Source organism: Carlito syrichta, unplaced genomic scaffold, assembly GCF_000164805.1.
Source record: "Carlito syrichta isolate Samal-C Ts95f unplaced genomic scaffold, Tarsius_syrichta-2.0.1 Scaffold300780, whole genome shotgun sequence".
Lineage (NCBI taxonomy): Eukaryota > Metazoa > Chordata > Mammalia > Primates > Tarsiidae > Carlito > Carlito syrichta.
The window spans coordinates 179,645-204,428 of record NW_007244876.1 but is presented as its reverse complement, the minus strand read 5'-3'; the positions used below and the strand labels follow the sequence as shown (position 1 = coordinate 204,428).

Below are 24,784 nucleotides of genomic sequence, written 5' to 3'. Positions count from 1 at the left end.
AATGCAAAGTTTGGATTTGTCCCAGATGATCAAGGAAAGACATGGAGGTATGTTAGGTGGAGAGAGGTAGGGCTACCACACATCTCAGTTGCCAGGACATTACTTGATATTTTTCCTGTTACCCTGGCTTTATTCAAAAGTATTCCATTTTGTATGAAATATTATATGGTCCCCTAAATGATAAAACCAGATGTCAACTTAAAAAGAAAAATTTTAGCAGTGGGAAAAATGGAAGCAGGCTCAAATATTTCCATAGGGGTTTTTGCTAAGATGAGACCTGTCAAAGCCCATCTCCTAGGAATGGTGACATAAAGGAATTTCATAAAACCCTTCTAGATAGAGTTTAAAGGTTCTCTCAGCTTTTCTGGGTAGAGTATAAAAGAGATACATTTTCAGTTAGAAACCGAAAGCTACTTTTCTCTTCCCCTCATCCCACACTGACTTTAAGTTTCCTTACATCTTAACTTTTGGCTCCAACTACATATTCTGTTGAAAAACTTAACTGAGTTAAAATATATAGAAAAATATAATGTAAATGGAGGTGAAAATATATGAAGATTTTGAAGGCATATTGTATTTATTCATCCATTTTTAAACCATAATGAATAATCAGAGAGCACATTATTTTATACTTTTTTATTTTCCTCAAGTTATGGTGATAATGAATAATAGAAAAGTAAAAATAAACTGTAAAATATCAAATATTAAACACTCCTCACCAGTGGAGTATAAACAGAAAACATTTAATAGTTGCTGAAAATAAGGAAAAATATTCATGTTTATATATCTCTGTATGTCAAAATTAATTTTTATTCTTATAATTAAGTAGCAATAAAAACTTGGAATTGTTTAAATTTCTGAATGGATTTTCATTAGCCACAAATAGGGGGCTTAAATGGAATGGTTTTATCTTGCCAATCAGGAAAGTATAAATTAAAATGAGGTATCATTTCCCCATCAGTTCAGTGAAAATTAGAGTGTAACAATATTTCTCTGAGATTGTAGGAACTGGTAAACTCACATGATGCTTTTGTTGCAGCAACTCTGGGATTCATTTTGGAAATGTCTAGTAAAACTAAATATGTACACAACATAACACTCATCAATTCTATTTCTAGATACTTACCTTGGAGAAACATTCACAAAGACATGCACAAGTAAAAGGGGCAAGGATGCTCATTGTAGCTACGTTATTATCTCAAACATTGCACATAATCTAAATCACGATGAAGTATTATGAAATGCAAATGACATTAAGTTATACTTCAAATATTGTTGAATAAAAATAAAGGAAACTTAAGGAAGAAAAAAGAAAATTTAAGCAGTAAGCCATTATATAAAAAGTGGTATATTATATAATTGAATGCTTATGGTTTTATAAGAGATATTTTTATGTATTTATTCTGGGACTGTCAGAAATACACCAAACTTATCAGTGGTTACTTTTGGGGAGGTGTAGGACCTTCTGGATTTAGAGTGGTGGTTAAAGGAAATTAGAGTTATTCCATATTTGTTTGTCATAGCTGCCATAAACAAAGTACTGTAGACTGGATGACTTAAGTAATAGCAATTTACTTCCTCACTGTCCTGGAGGCTAGAAGTCTTAAGATCAAAGGCAGAGTTGAATTCTGTAATATTTCTCCTTGGCTTTAGATGTCCATCTTCTCCTTGTGACTTCATATGGTTTTGGTTTTCCCTTTGTGTGTGTCTGTGTCCTAAGCTCCTCTTCTCATCAGGATGTCAGTTTCATTGGATTAGGATCAACATCTGTGATCTCATTTTATCTTAATTAATAATTTAAAAGCCATATCTCCAAATACAGTCATATTCTGAAGTAACGGAGGTTTAGGACTCAAAAATACAAATTTGGAAGGGGGCAGGAAGACAGACTCAATTCAGCTCATAACATATTTCTAACATTTTTATTTAAAGTAAACAAAATAAATTGGATTCATACTTGATATTGTTGCTAAACAAAATTGTAAAAGGAAAATTTTAAGGCTATTCACGTCTAGAAAAATTGCCCTTCCTAGGAAATCTATTTAATCTTCAAAGCTTTAAGAATGCTGCAATATCAGATTACTAGCATTGGTTATCTTACGAAGGTGAAAATGGAAGTGGTAGAGAGACAATATTACGTTATTAACTTTTTAAAAAATAGATTTTAGTTTTTAGACCAGCTTTAGACTTACAGAAGAATTGATAAGATGGTACAGAGTTCTCATATCCAGTTTTTTCAAATGTTTACATCTTGCGTTAGTATAGTACATTTGTTACAATTAATGAACCAGTAATTATATATTAACTAAAATTCATAATTTATTCAGATTTCCTTAGTTTTATCTACTGTCTTTTTCTATTTCAGAATCCCATCCAGTATATAACATTTAATTGTCTTGTCTCCTTAGATACCCTTGACAGTTTCTCAGACTTTTCTTTTTTATGATAACCTGGACAGTTTTGAGGAGGACTAGTATTTTGTAGAAAGTTCCTTTCTTGGAATGTGTCTGATATTTTTCTCATGATTATATTTGAGTTGTGGGTTTGAGGAGGAAGACTACAAAGATATGTCCATTTCATCACATCATATTTGGGGTACATGGTATCAGCATGGTTTATCACTGTTGATGTTAACCTCGATCACCTGGGTAAGGTTAGTATTTGTCAGGTTTCTCCATTGTACAATTACCCTTTTTCATACAGTATTTTTTGGAAGGAAGTGACTATGCACCCTGCACAGCTCACACTTAAGAAGTAGGGAGTCATGCTCCACCTCCTTGAGGGTGGAGTATCTATATAAAGTATTTGGAATCCTTCTGCATGGGAGAGTTGTTACTTTTCCCCCATTTATTTGTTCATTCAATCTTATTAACTTTTGACCATATTCTTTGGAATCACTTTATATAAGGAGTGCACATTAATATTGTGATTATTTTAAAATAAAAACATTTTATAGATACCTAGATATCAACTTGTCTTAGTCTGTTCAAGTTGCTATAACAAAATGCCATACACTAGGTAGCTTATAAACAACAGAAATTAATCACAGTCTGGAGGCTGAGAAGTCCAAGATCAAGGCACTGGCAGATCTAGCATCTGGTGAGGGTCCATTTCTTGGCTCATAGATGATGTCTTCTTGCTATGTTCTCACATGGTTGAAGGTGTGAGGGACCTCCCCTGGGCCTATTTTATAAGGACACTAATCCCATTCATGAAGATTCCACCCTCGTGACCTAATAACCTCACCAAGACTCAACCTCCTAATACCATCACCTTGGGGGTTAGGATTTTAACATATGAATGTGGAGGACACATATATTCAGACCATAGCATAATTCATTCACTAATTTAAAACTTAAGAAGTTAGGAACATACAAACTTATCAGAAAGGAACTAAAGAGTTTAAAAATGTAACTAATAGTCTACTTATTCTCTATTAATAATGTGTTATTTATTCTATAGAAAGCGGTTTCACAAATATTTAACATTACTCCCTACTTAGAGAATAAGAATTGCATCTTCAGATCAAAGATGAAGCCAACAAGATTTTCCTGTTGTGTGCTGTTTCAGAATCTCCTTAACTTCATGATTTCATGACAGGTTGCAGGTCATCAAGCTTTATTTGCAAAATTTGAACCCACTGTAATATACTTGGAAATTGTATGCATATATCATGCTTTATACACACACACGCACACACACACACACACACACACACACACACACACACACACACATACACATACACAAATTGGAAATTTTTTATGGGATAGACTTTTCAAGTACCTCCTGTGAGAATTTCCAGACATGATTCTTCCCTAAAACGATAACTTAAATGGGAATTTTTGAAATGCTAAAGCAAGAAATTATTAACAACAATGATAATGTAAAGCTATCTCACCATTTCTGCCCTTTTATGTATAATATTAACTAATACTTGTCACATTGTAATTTTTCCAGATATTTCAGTCAGCTTGTTAGCAGTCGTTGTCAGCTTTTGTGGCCTGGCTTTGTTGGTTGTCTCCCTTTTCGTCTTCTGGAAGCTGTGCTGGCCATGCTGGAAAAGCAAACCTGTGACTTCCAACATCAGTACCCTTCCACAGAGCATTTCAAGTGCTCCTACTGAAGTTTTTGAGACTGAAGAAAAAAAAGAAGTTAAGGAAAATGGCAAGCCAGCTGTAAAAGCAATTGAGCCTGCAATAAAAATCAGCCACACTTCCCCTGATATCCCAGCAGAAGTCCAAACTGCTTTAAAAGAACATTTAATTAAGCATGCACGTGTGCAAAGACAAACAACTGAGCCTACATCTTCATCCCGGTAAGGAAAGATCAAATATGTCAAACTGTGTGTGTGTGTGTGTGTGTGTGTGTGTGACTCCATAATGAGAAAAACTTAGGTGGGAAGGGAGAAAAGAAAAAACAGGAAAAATGGGAAAGACATAGGAAATAGATAATTACATATAGAGGGAAAGGGTGAGACAGGAAATAGGGACAAAGAGGGAGAGAAACTAAGGACAGAGAAGACAGATGGGAGACAATGCTATAAAAGAGACTTAGTAGAATTTGAGATTTCAACAAATCATGTAACCACAGATTATTTAACTCTTTCCCTTGAATTATCACTAGTTGATAACTGCTACTTGTAGACTTTCCATTTAATTCAGCCAACAAATATTGAGAATACCATTTGAAATGCACATCATGAAGGCACAACACAATTAAGAATCATCTACAGTTTCACAATCACAGCAAACAGAGACTAATGCTTAGTCTGCAGTTATTTAACACCTGTGCATAAACATGAAACTCCTGGAAAATTTCATTGTTTGTTTGAATCTATATAGACCAAATTCTTATACTGGATAAAATATAAGATCTATAAGAGGCTAAATATCATGAGCATACAAAGGAATGTACAGAAAGGAAGAGGACTTTCTAAAGGAAATACATTTTAACAGAGCCTAGGAAAACCAGCAAAAGTTTGAATGAAAATAATTCACCACAATGTATTCAAATTTTGTGCACCATAAAGAAAAAAAGAAAGTATTGTGAAGAGGCTTTTTTTTTTTTAAGTATAGTCATCAATTCTTAAAACAAATGTCAATATAAGAACAATTTTTCTCTGGTTCCCAGAAATAGCAACTAGTTTACTCTAGGGCAAGGTAAAATCAATGGTCCACTATTGGGAAGTAACTGCTATTCTCTGCTAACTAATTTACTTTCTAATCTTATCTTCCTATCTCTCTAAACCTAAAGTGCATCCATACTCTTTGACATGATATACTTTTGTGGGTTTAGAAATCTATCAGAACTGGGTTATGTTGGCTACTAGAATCGAAAGACGATTCAACACACTTTCTGCATAAATAAAAAATAATTGTATCTATAAATAAATCTATTTGTTTCTGAAATATATTCCAGAGGGAAAAGTAAGAATAGCTGTTACCTTTGAGATAAGGAACTTTAGCATAAGGAGGATAGATGGAGGTGTCGTTCCATACTACACTTTTCTGTACTGCTTAAATATTATAACCAAGGCATTCCTCCTATTTAGTTTTTATTTTAACAAGTTTCTCCTAACCAGCTAAATTTAGGGTCATTTAGATTTTTTATTATTTATGATTTTTATGTAATGTAACCCAATAAATATTTGTTTTAATATTCTTTTATAGATATTTAACTATAAAATAATTATCTAATATGCTTCTTCTTTTTTTTGTTGTTGCATGTGTAGAAATAGAAAAACATGCCTTTGGGAGGAATTTGCTTTTTTCCAAAAATTTGGTCCCAAAATATCTCTAGGGAAAACTGCTTTAAAGTGATCACATGTGGTTATTTAATTATTGCTATTACCATCCCTGAATATTTTGTTCACATGAAAATTAACATTCACAATGCCTTAAGACACTCTGAGATTTGGGGTAAAATTTTTTAATTAAACTGAAAAACATATTTAAAATACTAGCAACATCTATGAGCATGTATATCAGCCTTGCATTCAGAATTATTTACTATTTTAGTTGATATGTACAAAGATAAAGATAGTTAGGAAAGCAAAATGCTATCTCCAAAATATTATCTTTTGAATATAAAGGGACCACTTATCTGATTAACACTAGCTAGAAAATAATGAAAGAATAAACACTGAAAACACATGTGTGAAGACTTGTTTTTGCTAGCCATGGATTTCTCAGTAATTATGTGAAATGGAATAAATCAGAATAAAATTTTAACTCAGTCTTTAAAAAAACATAAAAATTAGATTGTACCTATCTAATATTTTATAAGGGGAAATTCTACAATATAAATGAGTAATTTTGTTAGAACTTAGATATCATTTCACCTGCCTCTTTGAGTTTCCTTGTTTGTATGGGTGGCTTGGGGAGGAAAAAAACAGGATTTTTGAACACTTGCAATTTGGTTACTATGCCAAAGCACTCCTCGTGCTAATCCTTCTAACCAGTATGAAGTAAGTATTATTAATTATCCCCATTATTTGTGAGTTCACTGAAGCTCAGAGAGATTAAAAACTTTGCCTGAAGTCATGCAGCTGGGAAGAGTAAGAATTCAGATTTATCCAAATTGATGGAACACACTATAAGCATGAAAATCAAGGGAATATAGCTTTTTATGCAATTACAGATGTCAGTTACAAAGTCTGATGAGGACAGGTAGTTTGGAGGTTGAAGAATAAGAACATCTTCCTGCTCATTCTACTCAATTAGAAATCTGGAATTGTATGCATTTGTCATGAATGACTAGAATCATGATTTTAATCTGTTTGGCCTTGGGATGAATTTCTTGCAGAAAACTTGATAATTTCTATTTCTCAAAAGCCCTCATCTAAATTAATTACTTCATCATACTAGAAATTACCTTTATAGAGAGAGGAAGAGGAAATTGCCCAGTTCATTATGCAGTCCACTTGAACACAGAGATTGAGGGCACGTTATTATATGTCAGATTATTCTGCTCAAATGCCAACCTTTCACTGAGATGTAGCAAAACCGAACCTATGTGCACATGCATACAATCACGCACGCACAGAAGCACACATACACAATGAATTTAACTTTAATACTTGGTTTCCTCAACTTATTAGTCCTAGCTCCTGTCTGCTGTTGGGACTTCCTTTTTTTGGCTGAGACAGTAGATGATAAACAACATCATAACCTTTCAAGTTTTCTTTATCTCTGTGTTTAAATAGCATCCTAATGGGTCTAGAAGTTAGCAGCGTTGCTGGAAACTACCACATTTTGCGAGTTCTTATCTCCCTTTTCAAAATACCTGTATGTTTCATTCCAGCAGTCTGCCAGACAATCAAATGACCCAGCTGGCATTTGTGTATTTCTTAATTGCTATTATCATTTTAGTATTTATCTTGATGGATTGTTTATTCACCTTATGACCTTATTCAACATATATTTAACCCTGAGTATAGTTAGTGTATTCTGCACATCTCTCCATTCTGAAAATTCTAAGGGTAAAAGAAATTTACACTATAATGTGGAGATATGTAATACCAACTTCAATGTAAGGACTGTATGGTGGAGAATGTGGAATTCAGAGCATAGATTTCCAGCTGAAGCAAAGAAAGAGGACCATTAAGCTGAAACTAAAGAAAAGCAGAAGTTCACATTTGGGAGAAGATGTGCATTCTAGATGGAAACATTGTATGTAAAAAATCACAGAAGGGAAAGTAAGCTACCTTTATCAGAAAATAGATTTGGGTGAAGGAATAATGGAAGGCAAAATCAACTGAAATTGAAGTATAGGGAGACCTTGAAATCATGACCAAAATGTTTATAGTCTCTCCTGTCAAAAATATTTGCAACAGAATAGTCTTATGGATTAGGATCTGTTTTAGGATAATTAATTTAGCAACAGTTTATAGGACAGATAGTAGAGGAAGAATCTATTTGAAATTAATATAGTATTTCAGGCATAATTAAAATCTGAAAAAACAAACAACAAACAGAAACCTAAGGAAAGTTGTAAAGAAAAAAATTTGAGACCCCCTTGTCAGGGATCTTATGTCTAGTCCAAACCTTTCAAAAGTCTGACATTCAAGGCTGTTATAATCTGATTATACCAAGCTACCATTATAGCATTTTAGTTCCATATGTCTCCCCACACATAGTTCTGTGCTGCTTTCTTAAACCAAAAACCTGCTATATTCACCTCTATATTTCTTTTTGATACCTCAACAAAGCACTATGGAGACTCAAGGCGTAATTGTTGAATAAAAATAAGCAAATAAATGAATTCAGTGACCTCATCTTGTCTATCCAAATGACACTTCCATGATTGCCCTCTAAGAAAGGTAATTGGTCTTTCTATTATCCACCTAAAGACCTTGATTCTTTTTGCCTCTATGTGTTTGCTTATGATGCTTCCCTTGTCTAAAAGATGACCTCTTTTTTTTTCAATCTACTATATGATCTTTAAGGAAAAGACATCTGAGTCTATTTTTCTGCCCAATTTTAACTATTATCCTTTATAATTTTATTATTTTAAGGTGCAGTTACAATTTAGCAATTAATTACTTCACATGTTAATATTGAACTCCAGCTGTTTGCCAAACTAGATGCTAAATTCTCAGCTAACAAAGGCTTGTAACCTACTTTTATGCCCTCCTAATTTCTAGTACTGTGTAGGTGCACAGTAAGTGTCAAGTGAATGCGTTTGCTTGATTGATCATCTCTCCACTTCGTTTTGCTCTTTTAAAGACATCATCTGGTATGGCTTTAAAAGAGATAACACTGTGTTCATATTATAAGGAGGTTAATGATAGTATTCTCACAGGGATGAGTATGAGAATGAATTTTTTGAGCATTCATTAATGATATAAAGATGAGGGGAACTGTAAGCAGCAAAAGAAGTCATAAACAATGAAGACTTATATAGGTTTGCCACTGTTAGAGAGGATTTTGTGTTCCTACTGAAAACTATTAGAAAACATAATAGATCCAGTTGAACATGATACAAAAACAGGAAAATGTTACACTGGAAGAAATCACTGACTCATATGTGCTGATGAATTTATAATATTTACAATCATCTATGGTTAATTAGAAAAGTAATTCTTAAAATCATCACACACAGTATCCAAAAGAATGTTCGGTGTACATTGTTATAAGGAAAATGAAGAATTGTATTAAAATAGGATTACATAGTTATGTTTTCTGTAAGATTTTTTTAAAAAATGAAATTTCCCTCAAAAGATAACAGAAAGTGAAATTATCCATTCCAGAACACTGTAAGGAATGGAAAACAAAATGGTACAAAGAGAGAGTTTAAAAGATGTATAGTTAGCTATAATATCAAGACAAAATGCTTGCCCAGAGCAATGGAGGACATAAGGTAGATGTCCTGAAATAAAAGTTTGAAAAACTTGTTTTGCAGGAACTTGAGGTGACTCAAGTTCCTTTATGAAGAATATGTATTCTCCTTTATGAAGAATATGTATTTCTTTCATAACGAGGAGGGGGGCATACCTCATCAACAAGGGTACCTGCATAATGAACATTTGTATACCTAACCCTGAATTGTACTCCACATCTTTAAAATTAAAAAAAAAATTTTTTTTAAAGAAAGACAGGTATTTGGTGTATACATTTGCTTCTTTTTTGAAAAGGGATGACTCAATCAAGGTCAAAGACAAAACCTAGATTCAAACTTGGAAAATTTGTTTACTGGCAATTATAAATATTATCTTTTCTACGCAAGCACTAATGATAAGTTAATCAAGCACTTCTTTAAGATGCAAACATTACTTGGGAAGTTTGATTTTATTAGTCACAGGAAACTTAGGCTAAATTATTTTCATACAAACTCCAATAGACCTTTTCTTAGTCTAATGCATATGTTTATGATGAAATGCATAAAAAGATAAATAATACTTAATCGCTGCCATTATAAAAACCACAATCTACTAAAAGAGTTGGAGAGTGGAAGACAGGTCTGAAAACAGGTAATTTCAGTACACTGTTTGCAGTCTGCTCAAGGAGATGTGGAAGTGCAGAAGGAGGGTCACTGAGGGTGGTAAGTGAACTCGGTTTTAGGACTATGACTATTTTTCTCCAAAACCTAACTAAGCTTACTAAGAAATAAGCTTATGACAGAAACATATTACAAAATGAGAAAAGGCCTACCGTGGCACACTGAGCATAGAAATTCAGAGCTAGAATACACAATTCAAAAGACCTTCTAGAGATCTAGTAACACTGCAGAATAAATTCTTGGATTTATTATTTTGACAAGTTACTATTGAGAACTTTTTTAGTATTTAAAGTTTCATTACCTATTTACTTCTTTAATTGTAACATAAAATGTTATGTTCTCAGAACTTTGTAGCTCAAAGCTTTTTCACCCTAATTACTTCATACACTTTCCTTTAAAGATATGCTAGATTGAATGCAATTGTTTATCATCACTTGTTATATTTAAACCTTTTTATTATGAAGAGTAATCAAGACAAGTATCTTCAGAATAACTGAACATTTATATCATTAATTCTGTTAAAAAGCAAATTATCTGTAAATTCTTTGAACATAATAAAGGTAAGTTATAAGGATTTTAGCCATCCCTTTACATAATTGGGAATAAAACCAGTTGTTTCTCCAGTTTTTTAATTATTAAATAAAATATAGCTTACTTTTTTCAGGGAAAAATACTTAGTTTATATAGTCAACAATATTTATTGAACACTTGTTACTTGCCAGCCATTTTTCTCAACATTTGATATACATTAGGGAACAAAGCTGACAAAAAATCTCCACCCACATTCTTGTAAATTATGTAATATATTAGAAACTAATAATTTCTATAGAAAATAATAACACAAAATCAAAGAATTGACAGGTCTGAATGGGCAGCAGTGTTGCAGTTTTAAGCATGGTAGTCAGGATAGATCTTGTTAAGAAGGTAAATTGAGCAAAGTGTTGAAGTAGTAGTAGAGGGGTGAGCCATCAGGTGTCTGGGAGAGCTTTTTGTGTAGGAGGCAGGTACTATGAAGACCCTGAAGATAGTGGCTGCGCTGTCTTCCTAAACAAACAAGAAGGTCCAGTACAGTGGCTCACGCCTATAATCCCAGCACTTTGGGAGGCTGAGACAGGAGGATTGTTTGAGCTCAGGAGTTTGAACAGGAGTTTGAAACCAACCTAGGCAACATAGTGAGACCTCATCGCTAATATATATATATAAATTAGCTGGGTGTGGTGGCAAGCACCTTGACATCCTGGAGGTCAAGGCTACAGTAAGCTAATATCATGACACTGCACTCCAGCCTGGATGACAGATTGAAACCCCCACTCAAATAACTAACTTAATTAATTGATTAATTAAAGAAAAGAAAATAAGGAGACCCATGTGCTGCAGCAGAGAGAAATATTTTTAAACTGCTGGAAAATTCTAGGAGAAAAGGCAAATGTAGCAGGGCTAAAAGAGTTTTGGCTTTTATTCTGGGTAATATGGAAACCACTGGAGGGTTTTAAATCAGAGTGGCCTAACGTATTTTTAAAGGATTATTCTGTCCGTTGTGTACTGAACAGACATTGAAGGAGACATAGGATAGAAGCAGAAAGACCACTAAAGAGGCTATAATCCAAGTCAGAGGTGATGTGGCTCAGACCAGGAAAATGGTAGTTAATGGTGGTGAGAAATGATGGAATTCAGGATATATTTTGAGGGTACAAAAAAAAAAAACAGACTACCCTGACAAACTAGCTGGAGCATGTAAGTAAAATGGGAAGAGTCAAAAATAACTTCAAGGTTTTAGTCTAAGCATCTGGAAAAATTGAGTGGAAATAGACAAGACTGAGTAGAGTGAGTTTGAGAGGCAAGAACAGATGTGGATCTGTTGAGTTTAAGAATTCTGTTTGAAATCTAAATGGAAAAGTTAAGTAGGCAACTGAATAAATACTCTGGAATTCCAATGTGAATCTGTGATACATATATAAATTTGGGGAACTAAGAAGATAGATAGTGTCACAAACCAGGAGGTAATATCACAAAATGGATGAATATAGATGGGAAAGATAAGACCAGAGATGAGTTTTAAGACATCAAGAACAGCAAAGTAGACTGAGAAGTAAACTAGTGAAGTAGAAGGGAAGTCAGAAGAGTATAACCTGGAAGCCAAATGAAGAGTATGTAAACAGCCAGGAGTGAGTAACAGTCTGGTGACTCTCTAGGTGACTCTCTAAGATTGGTGGGATGAGGATTGTGAATTTATCTGTGAATTTAGCAATGTGGAGGGAGGCATTGTCCCCCATTCCCTTGATACTTTCTTATTTGCAGGGCAAAATCACAGCCCTGGTTGAATTCAACTCTTTGTCATCTTTACATCTGCACGTGTGCAAGTGAATATTACTAGACAAAACATAAACAGCTCTCACTGATTCACTTTAATTTCATGACCACACTCCTCTTCTAGGTATTAAATGTTGCACAACAAGCCATTTTCCCTCTCAATCTCCTAGCTTCACAAGAAGATTATTATACTAGTTCATTTTCTGTTGCTTATAGCAGAATGCCTGAAACTGGATAATTTATAAATAAAATGAATGTATTTCTTTCAGTTATGAAGGTTAGCAAGTCCAAGGTCAAGAGATTACATCTGATGAGGGTCTTCTTGCTGGTGGGATCACTCTTCAGAGTCCCAAGAAGGACTGAGTGTGCTAACATGCTAGCTCAGGTCTCTCCTTTTCTTATAAAGCCAGTAGTTCCACTCCCGCGATAATCCATTAACCCATTGCTCATTTATTCATTGATCCATGAATAGATTAATCCATTAAAGAAGGAAGATCCCTTATGACCCAATCACCTCTTAAAGGCCTCACCTGTCAATACTGCCACATTGGGGATTACGTCTCAACATGAATTTTGGAGGGGACATTCAAACCATAGCAAATGTTTTATACCTTCTCACCTTTCTTTAGACTTTCATCTTCTATGTTCTGTTTTAATTAATGACCTTCCTTCTCATTTTACTCATAAAATTGAACCAAAGAGCAGAAACTTTTCACAGACTCCCACCACATCATGAACCCTTTTACCAGCATCCATCCTATACATTTGCCTTATTAGTTGATATTAAATTACTACCAATGCTTCTATCTAAAAACCAATCCCTCCACTTGTCTACTAAGTCCCATTTCCCCTCTTGTCATGTTTAAGAATGCTCCTCTGTGATGCCTGCATTATTAGTTCTCCCTCTCTGTTTGCTCAGTACCCTCAGCATAAGAGCCTACTGTTATTTTTGTCTATCTTAAAATAACCTGGAAAGGTAGGAGGTGCTGAGCAGAGAGAGTCGTGCATGAAACTGGGTTTTTGGAGAGTCTGCAGTTAATGATAATAACTAAATCTGTCTATGCACATGACAGTGACTGAGGTAAGTACAGAATATCATTGGCGTAGAGGAGTTCATTGAATCTAGAGTCTAAACGGTTGGAAGAAACATATACAATGCTAGGAATTAGAGCAGAAACATCAAAGAGAATTTTGCTCAACTAAAAGACTAAGATAATGAAGACTCTCAAGGGAGTAATTTGGGTATCAATAGATGATTAACAATAAATGGTTATGGGGATATGATCTGCTGACTTGAGCCTCAGAACTGGAGTGGTAATTTAAGGGAAAATAGTGTGGTAATAGGGAATGGGGGACAAGAGGAAAGAATAATTGCTCTACCCCAAGGCCCAGCAGAATAAGGGCTGTGGGAGAAATACCAGTTACCTCCTGAGAGGGCCACAGAGGAAATAGTGTCCTTGGGGAAGAGCCAGATTACCACCAAGAATAAAGTGAGAACATTCAGAGAAGCGATTAAGGGTGCAGAGTTCAATTAATTTTTTTAAATTTAAAAAAATTTGTTTTAAAAATTTATTGTAGCATTTTATACAACTTAGTCTGCCTTCATATGTATACATAGATGTGTATAATATATATATTGCTTTGCATGGCATATGCTCAGATATCTGTGTAGTGAATAGATAGCTCTTATTCTTGTTTCAGTTTGAACAGAATAGGAAACAAAGACTAAAACTTAGTTTATCAGAAACTTGATTTAGTCTTACTATTCTAAAGCCTTTCTTAACTATGAAATGGTGATAATAGTTAATATATGCTGATAATCTCTCGTGCAGATTTCAGTGTTAAAACAGATGAATTTTTAAAACATATTTAATAAAGAAATAGAAGCTACTAGAGATATTTTTGTTTTTTGACTCTATTTTTCAAGAAAGATTCAAAGTTAACTTAATGGATGGTAAAGACATTGGAAATCACATAGGAGGATATAGGCTTCTCACTTTAGGAAAATAGAACTGCCAGATGTTAAGAAGTGAGTTAGTCTCTTTAGTTCAGGGTGGTGGTCCAGGACATGTGCACACAATAATGACTTTGTGCCATTTCCGTATGCCCAGACAGGAAACCTAGATTTGAGCTTGTTAAAACTAGAGAGTTCATTATGGCATTTGTATTTCAACTCCTTGTGTTTTTAATTCTAATAATATCAATATGAAAAAAATCAGTTTTCAAAGCCATATGTAATATCTCATTTAATTTTTCCAAAAACTACGAAAGGACTATTTTACAAATGAGGAAAATAAAGTTCTAAGAAGTTAAGTAACTTCCCTAAAGGTGCCCTCACTATGCAGAGAACCTGGGAGCAAACTACAGTCTGATTCCTGTCCAGAACTTTTTCCACCTCATCTCTATGTTAAGAATCTTTAAACACTTTCTTCTGAGAGGTGGGAAAAAAAACAGGCTCATTTTCCCGTGAGTTTCCAGTACTCTGCCCACATGTCAATCAGAGCACCTCTATCTTTATATATTCAATTTCTGGCCTCAGATTTTGTTGGAAGAAAAGGATCTATTGGCAATAAATATCTGAAAATCACTACATTAACATATTATATTCCTGTATTATCAAGTAACATTGACTACATCTAGCTATCCTCAGGATAAAGTAGAGAAAGTTTTTCCTTCTCTGGGAGAGTACTTGGATGGTGCCCTCTTAGGTTTGAAGGATAAGAATAGGACTAGTAACAGTCAAATGGCTTGTACTGTGATTGGTTGGATATATTGTGAGACTTTACAGCCACTAATCACTATCATTCTAAAAGAGAAAAAAAAAACAAGAAGAAAAAGAAGATCTGTGTTGTCGTGGCAATAGTTTGACATTGTAATAATTAAAGCTTTTCTGAACTGACTAGCTAAACTGTGACTTCGAAGATGCAATATCTACCCTATAATTAGGACATTGACTTACTAGAACAAAGACGTTACTACTCTTTGATTCCTGTTAGAAGAGGCTTTATAGCTGAACAAATTATATGCAGAGGCATAAAGAAGAAATTAATAACTGAGGGGAGAGAATAGAAGATTGAAGTTTTATTACACTGAAAAGCATAAATATGAAATTATTGAATAAATTTATAAAAAATAAGAATTAATTTTTTAGGGGTTTTGCTCACAAAAACAAAAGCTTCTTGCTTAAGTAAAATAATTTTAACAGGAATATTTAATTACTCAATTAAGTATCCTGAATATCTTAGGAACATTGTATATGCAAACTGGGTTATATTAGACCCCTTTAATATTTTACAACTACATATACCGTTTGTATTTTTTGAAATTCTTTTCATTTTCATAAATTCTCTCTGATCTTTCCTGACCCTAATTTAAGCTTTGGCTTCTTTATAACTGAGATAGAGTCAGGGTCAAAATATATTTCATGTCACACTCAATGCATTAAAATGGGAGAAATCTGAAGAAACAGATCATTTCAAAATTTAATTTAGACTTTTACATATATACTCACTTAGATATGAAACTAAAATTTGGGGTCTTGAATTAAGTACAGTTCTAATTAGGAGCTAATTCTCTCATCTGAAATAAAGTAGTCTAAGTATGTTCCTCTATGTAGAAATACTTTTTCAATTATACTCAAATTTTAACGTAATCATTTTTGAATATACGATATACTTTGCTACTATTATTTGCAAAATATATGTCACTTCTTATGCAATATACTATAAATATAACCTTGATAAGAATTTTATTTACAAATTATAAACATACTTGCTCCCTTTCAATTCTTCATAACTAGTCAAGGAAACTAAAAACGTTTCTAAAAACATATCAAGCTATTTCACCCAAATACATTTTGTATCTTAGTGGATTACATAATTATGTTATTTAAATATAAAAAGTTTTATAGAAGCATATATAAATATTTTGACATTTTATATGGTAACTTAGATTGATTAATTTTTGAAATAATATAACCAAACAGTATAACTGTGGATATAGCTACAACATTGTGGTTGAGGGTCTGGCCACTAGACCCAGGCTTTCTCCATTAGATTTTAATGTTAGCACCTGCCTAGCTGTGTGACTTTGAATAAGTTACCTCACCTCTCTATGTGCCTCAGTGTCCTCATTTGTAAAATAGATAACATAATAGTTTCTATCCATGAGCCTAAAGTGAGTTGATACAGAATTTACACGTATACCTGCCATACCATGGGCATTCATTATGTTAGCTTTTACTGGCAAAATCTGAAGAGCAAGGGCACACTAATGTTTTATTGTAACAACGTTGTAGTATATATTTATTTATGTTTCTTTTGTTTATCTTATTGTAAATTGTCATTGTATTTTTTTCCATTTTAATTCTCATTAATTCTCAAGCACTCATCAGATACTGGAATATCATTTTTCTGTAAGCCTTTTCTTTTCATCCATATAGTTCTCTGTGACCACACGCTACATGCTTTGATTCCGGTTTTAAAATTGCTGCAGTGTACTTTCACCTACAGCACCATTCCACCACTTTCCCATTCTCAATCTTTTATCTTCATTTGCAGCATAGGTACTGAGTCATAGTTTCTTTTAAAAAAATTTTTGAGAAGTCTGTAAATAATACAGTAGTAACAGGCAGAGTTGCTGATACTCCCACAGCATTTCCTTGTCTATAAAAACTGATTATGTAGAGAGATAAGATTAGTTTCCATACAGCCCTAGCATTTTTAATGGCATTATGTGAATTCTTGTTCGATTTCTGTCCAGTTGTAGAAAATAAGTTAATTAAATATAAGAGAATGAACTTGGCAACACCTCAGATTGTAATTCTTATTTTAGCAAGTTCCATTTTATTAATACCACATAATGATGATGCTATATCATGAATATTTAGACTCATAAGGTTATCAAAGAGCCACAGAATGACAAAGAATCACAGAAATGTAGGGTTAGAAAACTCATAATGCTTTCTGCAGGTGAGATGCTAGAGTTGAGGCAAAAATCTCACCTGAGGCAGATATCTTTTTTTCAACATCTAACAGTTCTAGTGTGGGGAATTTTACTGCTTCAGCATGTTGGGATAGTTCTAGATTTTTTTTTTTCTTAATGTTTCTTTAGATTAAGCTAAAGTCTATCGACCTGTAACCATTAATTCTTATTCTGTCATGACAGTACTTCAGGCATTAGAAGACAGCTAGCCTCAATCCGTCTTTGCCCTTTGCCCTTTGCCCCTGCTGCGACTTCTCTTTTCTAGGTTCAACATCCTCTCAGCTCCTGCAACTACTTCTCAAATAGTATGGTGCCTAGGTATCTAACTTCTGGGTGGTCGATATTTTTTAAAATTCTTCTTTAAGACATTAATCTCCATGTGAGCATTAGTGAATGTAGTATTAATTAAGCAATGTCCTTCATATTACTTAACACTATAACAAGTAGACTTGCTGTAATAGACAATGGAAGTGAGTAAAGGATTTTGAAGTGAATCTGTATAAAAACGGATGGCATGCTGACCAGATATTAAGTGTAAGAGAGAGTTGGAAGAAGGAAAGCCAGCTGAAGACACCTAGAGAAAGCAGAGTACATGGTGATAAGAAGGTGGACCTCATAGCAATGGCAGTGGACTGGAATGGATAATTGTATGAGATGTTTTAAAAGAAACAGCAGCCGGATTTAGGAAACTAAGTAAATCTCATGGATAAGGGGGAAGTGATTCAAAGCATGCTGCATCTTTTCAAGCACAAGTGACTGATTGATATGTTAACAGTATTGTCAGAGATTATGGGAGAGAGAGCTGGTTTAAGAATAGAAGAGAGAATATGATAAGCTTGCTTGAGTTTTGAGTGAAATTAAGACATCTGTTTAGAAATCTTCCTTGAAGATTTAGATATGTGGAAGTAGAAGTTTATATAGCTAGGACTTGTCTGGGGAAATCATCAGATTCAAGACAGTAATTATAGTCCAAAGAACTGATGATTGGTCTGATGGACAGACTGAGAACAGACAGAACAAAAGAAATGGGACTAAACCTTGAGGAGACATGTACGTTGGCATAGCTCATATGCGGAAGTATAAAAGAAACAGATTTTAATGCAAATCACATTTAGAAGACTTTAGTAAACATATTCTGGAAATGTTGACTAGATGGATAGTAACTGTGACTATATGAAATTCAGTTTGAATTTTAAAACTGTTAGGTTGGCCCCAATTCTAAAATTCTACATTCTCAGTTAAAGTATCTGAAGCCCACTTCTTGTTGCAAAAACTGGAAATGTATTTATTTTGGCTGTCACACCTGTACATTTTAGAAATAAATATTCACTTATTTATCTAAGCTATAGAAATAAATGCTAAGCTTGGTGGCTCATGCCAGTAATCCCAGTACTTTGGAAGACTCAAGTGGGAGGATCACTGCTTGAGGTCACGAGTTTGAATTCAGTCTGGGCAACACAACAAGACCCCACCTCTACAAAATTTTTTTTAAAATTAGCCAGGTGTAGTGGCACATTCCTGTACTCCTAGCTATTAGAGAGGCTACAGTGGGAGTATCACCTGAGCCCAGAAATGTTTGAGCCTGCAATGAGCTAGGATCATGTCACTGCCCTCCAGCTTGGATGACAGAGTAAGACCCTGTCTCTAAAAATAAAAAGAAAGAAAAAAGTAATTAACACATTGTAAGAATATGTGGACTTATTGTATTTTTATTTTAATACTGTAGTCACTAAAACATGAAATTCATGAGACCCAACTATCCAAATTCTAAAAACTCAGACATCTGAAGAATTTTTCTATATAATATTTATATCAAGATATACCCAGATGATTGGTAATATTCATAACTTTTTGTGGACTATTGGACTTTGTTAATAATCATATTCCTTATAATTGTCTTTAATTATGTGCTTATGATTGGGAGTACAAAATTCCAAAAGCTCATAAATATGAACATTTGTGTGTTTCACGTTGTTCTAGAATTATATGAGCCTTTTTTTTTTTTGAATACTGCATCCTTTTCTTTTTCAGGAGTAGCTCTTTGATTATATGTGGTATGTATCTATCTGTGTAGATATAGATATATTTTATTATTCTGGGGGTGGGGTAGAGTTTATATACCACTGTATAACATTCTCATCAAAATGATCTACCTAAATGATTTTGTGTGTATGTGTGTGTGTACAGCCACAATTCCTTTAGAAGACACCTACCAAGGCAAATGCAGGTTTCCAGTGTTGATTTTAGCATGGGCACAGAACCTGTTTTACAAAGAGGAGAAACAACAACCAGCATTGGGAGGATAAAACCAGAACTCTACAAACAGAAATCAGTTGACTCCGAGGGCAACACAAAAGAAGATGTCAAAACCTGTGGGAAACTTAACTTTGCCCTCCAGTATGATTATGAAAATGAACTTTTAGTTGTTAAAATTATTAAAGCCTTAGATCTCCCTGCTAAAGACTTTACAGGAACTTCTGACCCTTATGTGAAGATGTATCTTCTTCCAGATAGGAAAAAGAAATTTCAGACACGTGTGCACAGAAAGACTTTAAATCCTCTATTTGATGAAACTTTTCAGTTTCCTGTAGCATACGATCAACTCAGCAACCGAAAACTACATTTCAGTGTATATGATTTTGACAGATTTTCTAGACATGACATGATTGGGGAAGTGATTCTTGATAATTTGTTTGAAGTCTCTGATCTCTCCAGAGAAGCCACAGTATGGAAAGATATTCATTGTGCCACCACAGTAAGTAGTAATTCCACCAATATATTGTTTTTTATTTGACCTACAGTGTTATAAAAGATAAATAATTATCCATATTATTAGAATATATCTGCAGAGTTATGAAATTTATGTTCTAAGATCCTGCAAAGGTAGGTTTGATTACTACTAATAAAAAATCAGGTACCCAATACTCTACAGATAACCTTAGTGATTGTGTAGAAAAAAAAAAAATCTTGTAAGTTATCAAAAATAATAGGCCTTTTTTCCTATAAAATATATGTCTGTAACTTATCCCCAGCACTCAGTTTCAACATAGCTAGTATAGACTTTCATTATTTAAGGTGATTTTGTTCCTCAGATCAAACCTAAAATGTAATTTGGTGCTACTTGGAAAAATCCTTTGTTTTGATCTGAAACACCCCATTATTTCAGAGGCTTTCATGGAATATATACAATTACAATATATGAAATGATGAATAATTAAGAAGTGATTGTTCACATTAGAACTTTTATTTTTCATTATAAACTGCTTTTTCTGATTACAGTTAATATTAACTTTAGTACTGAAAATTTGGAAGACTGTAAAAACATAGCAAAAGATTCAAATAATCTACAATACTACAAATTATAGATAATATTTTGGCTATTGCTTTCCAGTTTTTTACTATGCATTTTTTATATAATTAAAACATACTAAGTTTAATTTGTTACACTGATCTTCTTTCATGTTACATTTCTTTTAGTGCATGATTTGATATATGTGATCTTTTTTAGTTATTTAAGTTAGACATAAATCTTATACTAAAAATTGTTATGTTCATTTTTCATAAATCTAGTTTTTCATTAAAAATTATTTATCCAAGATAGAATTATAAAAGTGGAATTAGAGACCTTATTTCTTAAATTAGATTGCTAAATTGCTTTGGTTTATTCTTTTTTTTAAATGGGGCATTTAATTTTTTTACCACCAGTTTGCCTTATGTTTTTACCATATTTTGTTTATTTTTTAACAAAATTCATAATCTTAAAATGTTAAAGCTTTGAACAGAGACAAGGATCATTCAAAAAACAAGAGGATTATTTCTTATTTAAAATAGCTGCTCTTGTATTTTTTCTGTTTTTAGTGTTTTACTAATTACAATCAGTATGTGGGATGATTGTATTGTCATTATAAATTATGTGGATAAATTAATTTAAAAACTTATCTGCCAATTTAACATTGCATTGCATCATCATAACATTTTCTGTTGTTGGATCTTTATTTCATAATCTTTATTGTGATGTCTGTTTGAAACTGGATCATATTTCAAAGGCACATTGAGGCTCTTTTGATTTCACAGTAGCGTTTACTTTATTGTTCTGTATTTCCCTACAGGAAAATATTTCCCTACAGGAACAATTATTCTTAATGTTTTTTAAAAATATGACACCTTCTAGAATTCTACAAATGCAAATAGTAATTGTCAGATTATTTCTAATGATTCTTCAATCTTATATTATTCCTTTTATTCATTCAACAAATATTTACTGAGTGCCTACTTTACATCTGACATGCTCTAAGTACTAGGGAAGCAACAAACACATTTCTATAAAAGATTGTTTTAAGGAGTGTTCTGTTCATATATTCAGGCTCAGAGGTAAATAATCTGTTAATGAAGTCAAAAAGTGGTATAATTGTCTAGGATATTACAGTGGATTTTTTTTTTTTTTTTACATATATCAGTTTTTGCATTCCAAATTGGTTCTTAAACAAAAAAAGGAATTCCTTATGGAAACTTCATTTTTTGACAACTAATAATGCTTATTTGCTTTTTGATAAATATTAATAAATTGCTGAAACGTATTTTCAATTCTCCCATATGCCTAGTGTAGTAATTTCTTGTTCCTACTGTAAAAATTACGACAAATGTATTGTCTTAACACAGACATTTTATAGTTTAAAGCCTAACATGGGTGTTACTAAACGACATAAAATTAAGGTGTTGATAGGTTTACATTCTTTTCTGGAGGCTCTTAGGGAGATCTATTTTCTTGCTTTTTGTAGATTCTAGAGACTGCAGGCATTCTTTGGCTTAGATTGGACTTTCATGGGTAACCTAGGAAAATCTCCCCATCTCAGTGTCCATAATCTTAATCATGTCTGCAAAGTCTCTGTTGCCATGTAAATAACATATTCACAGATTCCAAGAATTAGAACATGGCTAATTTGGGGGGTATTTTTCTTCTGTCTGCCACACCTTTTGACATTTTCATTTTAGCATTCTGAATATAAAAAGAAGGCAGGAAATATAATTTAATATTAAATTATTCTAATAAAAGGGCATTTCCTTTTAACTAGAACATTGAGCTACACACTGTTCAAAATGTTGCTTATGAATTTTTTTTGTTGGGAAGATAGTAATGAAACTTAAATTTCTGGACAATTTAGCCAGAGTTAATATTATGGTTGCGATAGTATTTAATTAAAATTTCTGTTCAGCCGGGATCGGTGGCTCAGCCTGTAATCCCCCGCCTTTGGGAGGCTGAGGTGAGTGCATTGCCTGAACCGGCGGGTTCGAGACCTGCCTGGGCAGCGAGACCTCATCTCTACAATAAATCAAAAAATCAGCCGGGCGTGGTAGTGCATGCCTGTAATTCTGGCTACTCGGAAGGCTGAGGCGGAAGGATCGCTGGAGCCCAGCAGGTCGAGGCTACGGTGGCCGGGAGCGGCCACTGCACTCTAGTCTTGGCGACCGAGTGAGACTCCAACTCAAAAAAAAAAAAAAAAAAAAAAATTCTGTTCAATTTTTGAAAAATCATTAAACCATTTTACATTTTCTTATTAGTAACAATGAAAAAAAATGATATGAATTGGAATTTGTGTAAGAAACTTTATTTCCTATTCACATATCTTTAATTTTAAATAATTATATACAGAAATTATAGAGTTTCCTAGAAAGAAGGAGGAAAAAGGGAAATAAAATAGAAATGTAGTATATGCTGTCACTCATTCAAGTCCTGTAGACACCTACAAAGGTTATCCAACTATGCAGGAACAGATATAAAAGAAATTATAATACAAATAAAATAAATGTTTGATTTTTAAAATTATCATTACATTAGGAGACAGTAATTCTTGAAATTCTGGTCATTCGTAATGGTAAGAATTATTATAATTAAGATTTTTACTTGAAATAATTATTTATGAAATTTTAAAGGGCACCTTTATATCACTGCAGATCTCCAACTTAATTTAGCCCAAAATTTACTGGGGAAAAAAAATATTTTGGTATCTGTTTGGAAAGCAGTAGTTGGTGTATTTTTAATTTTTAATGTTTTCTTAGTGTCATTAAGTCTTGCTTTATTATCACACTGATGTAAATGCTATAGCTCTCTTTTTTCTTCTGCATGCTAATTATATCTTATAATTGTTGAAAACAAGACTCTATGAAACTCAGAGTAACTGCTTTTTGTGACAGTTGTTTTGTTTTACGTGTCTCATTCCTATAGATTTTTATCATAAATTCTTTGTCACATTTTCTTCCTCATATTGAAAGGACTTTTCCAAAAAAATCTTCCTAGGACAGTTTATTCAATGAAATTTACTCCTTTTTTCTACAGCATTTGATTTATATAAATTCAATTTGATTACATAAATATTCAAAGAGAACTTTCTATGTAAAATATATTTAGTTCTAGAATGGAAAGGAAAACTAGTAGAGTGCAAGTTTTAGTCAAAGATCTTAGTCTAACAGAGGCAAAAGTAAGAAAGAATGAAAGAAAGAGTGTGTGAGAGTGTAAATTACAATATAATATTTTCCTGGTAACCATGACAAATGTGATCTTGTGTACACACACACTTTTTGTACAAATTATATCACATATGAAAATAGTATTTAAGACCATCTTTGTATGATGATATAATTCTAAAAAGAGCAATTGAATGTTCCTTGAAAAGAAAACAACATGAGGAAAAGAAAATAAATTGACTGTAGCATGTTTTCGGGGGGAAAAAAGTAGAGTATGAATATAAACTACAATCAGGATGATGTTTAATGCCATGAGAGTTTATTTTATTTATTTTTTTATCACAAGAGTGAAATTCCTGGAGCTATTGTCTCATATGGCAGCTCGATATGTACAGTGGTTAGGAGTGGGAGATTATTAAATGTAGGGGCCAGATAGGAATCTAACCCAGCAGTCTAGATTAGATGAAAAAAAGCTTGATTAAGGTTAGTAGCAATAGGAATGAAAAGGAGCTAATATATGCTAATGCAAGCAACTTCCTTACACTTATTTAAATATTCTATAAATACTTGTCTTATGTCTGTCACCAGCTTCTCTGAGCTTCTGGAAGGCAGAAATTATCTTGTACATCTCATTTATATGTGCTTCATGGTTAATCAATAAATACTTGTTGAATAAATAACTTGGCAAATTTTTTACTTAAAGTCAAGCGTGAAATTATGTAAGTACAAATCTACCACTACCAGAGGAAAAATTACAATGCAATGATGTGCCCTACTGATTACAAGTCAGTATGTGCATGCTTAGTTACATTTTGCTAACATTAGCTACTTTCTGTAGACAAATTTTCTCTTCAATATTCAGGGTATGGCACCCATTCATATATAAAATAAGCCAGAAATATTTTGCATTTATTGACAAAACTTCTATCAGGTTAAAATAAGAGTCATGTATTAGGCATTCATGATTTCATTACTAATAAATTATTTATATGAAAGAATATTAATATTTTATCAGAAAGTAGCAATT

General features: G+C 33.0%; 1 protein-coding gene across 1 annotated transcript in view; it reads left to right on the top strand.

Moving 5' to 3' along the window:
- The window catches only part of SYT10 (synaptotagmin 10), a 60,581-nt gene that overhangs the window by 13,505 nt on the left and 22,292 nt on the right, over positions 1 to 24,784 (top strand). Inside the window, exons 2-3 of the mRNA XM_008054736.1 lie at positions 3,961 to 4,318; positions 19,483 to 20,050. Of these exons, the coding sequence (XP_008052927.1) occupies positions 3,961 to 4,318; positions 19,483 to 20,050 (926 nt within the window). The remainder of the gene's footprint in view (positions 1 to 3,960; positions 4,319 to 19,482; positions 20,051 to 24,784) is intronic.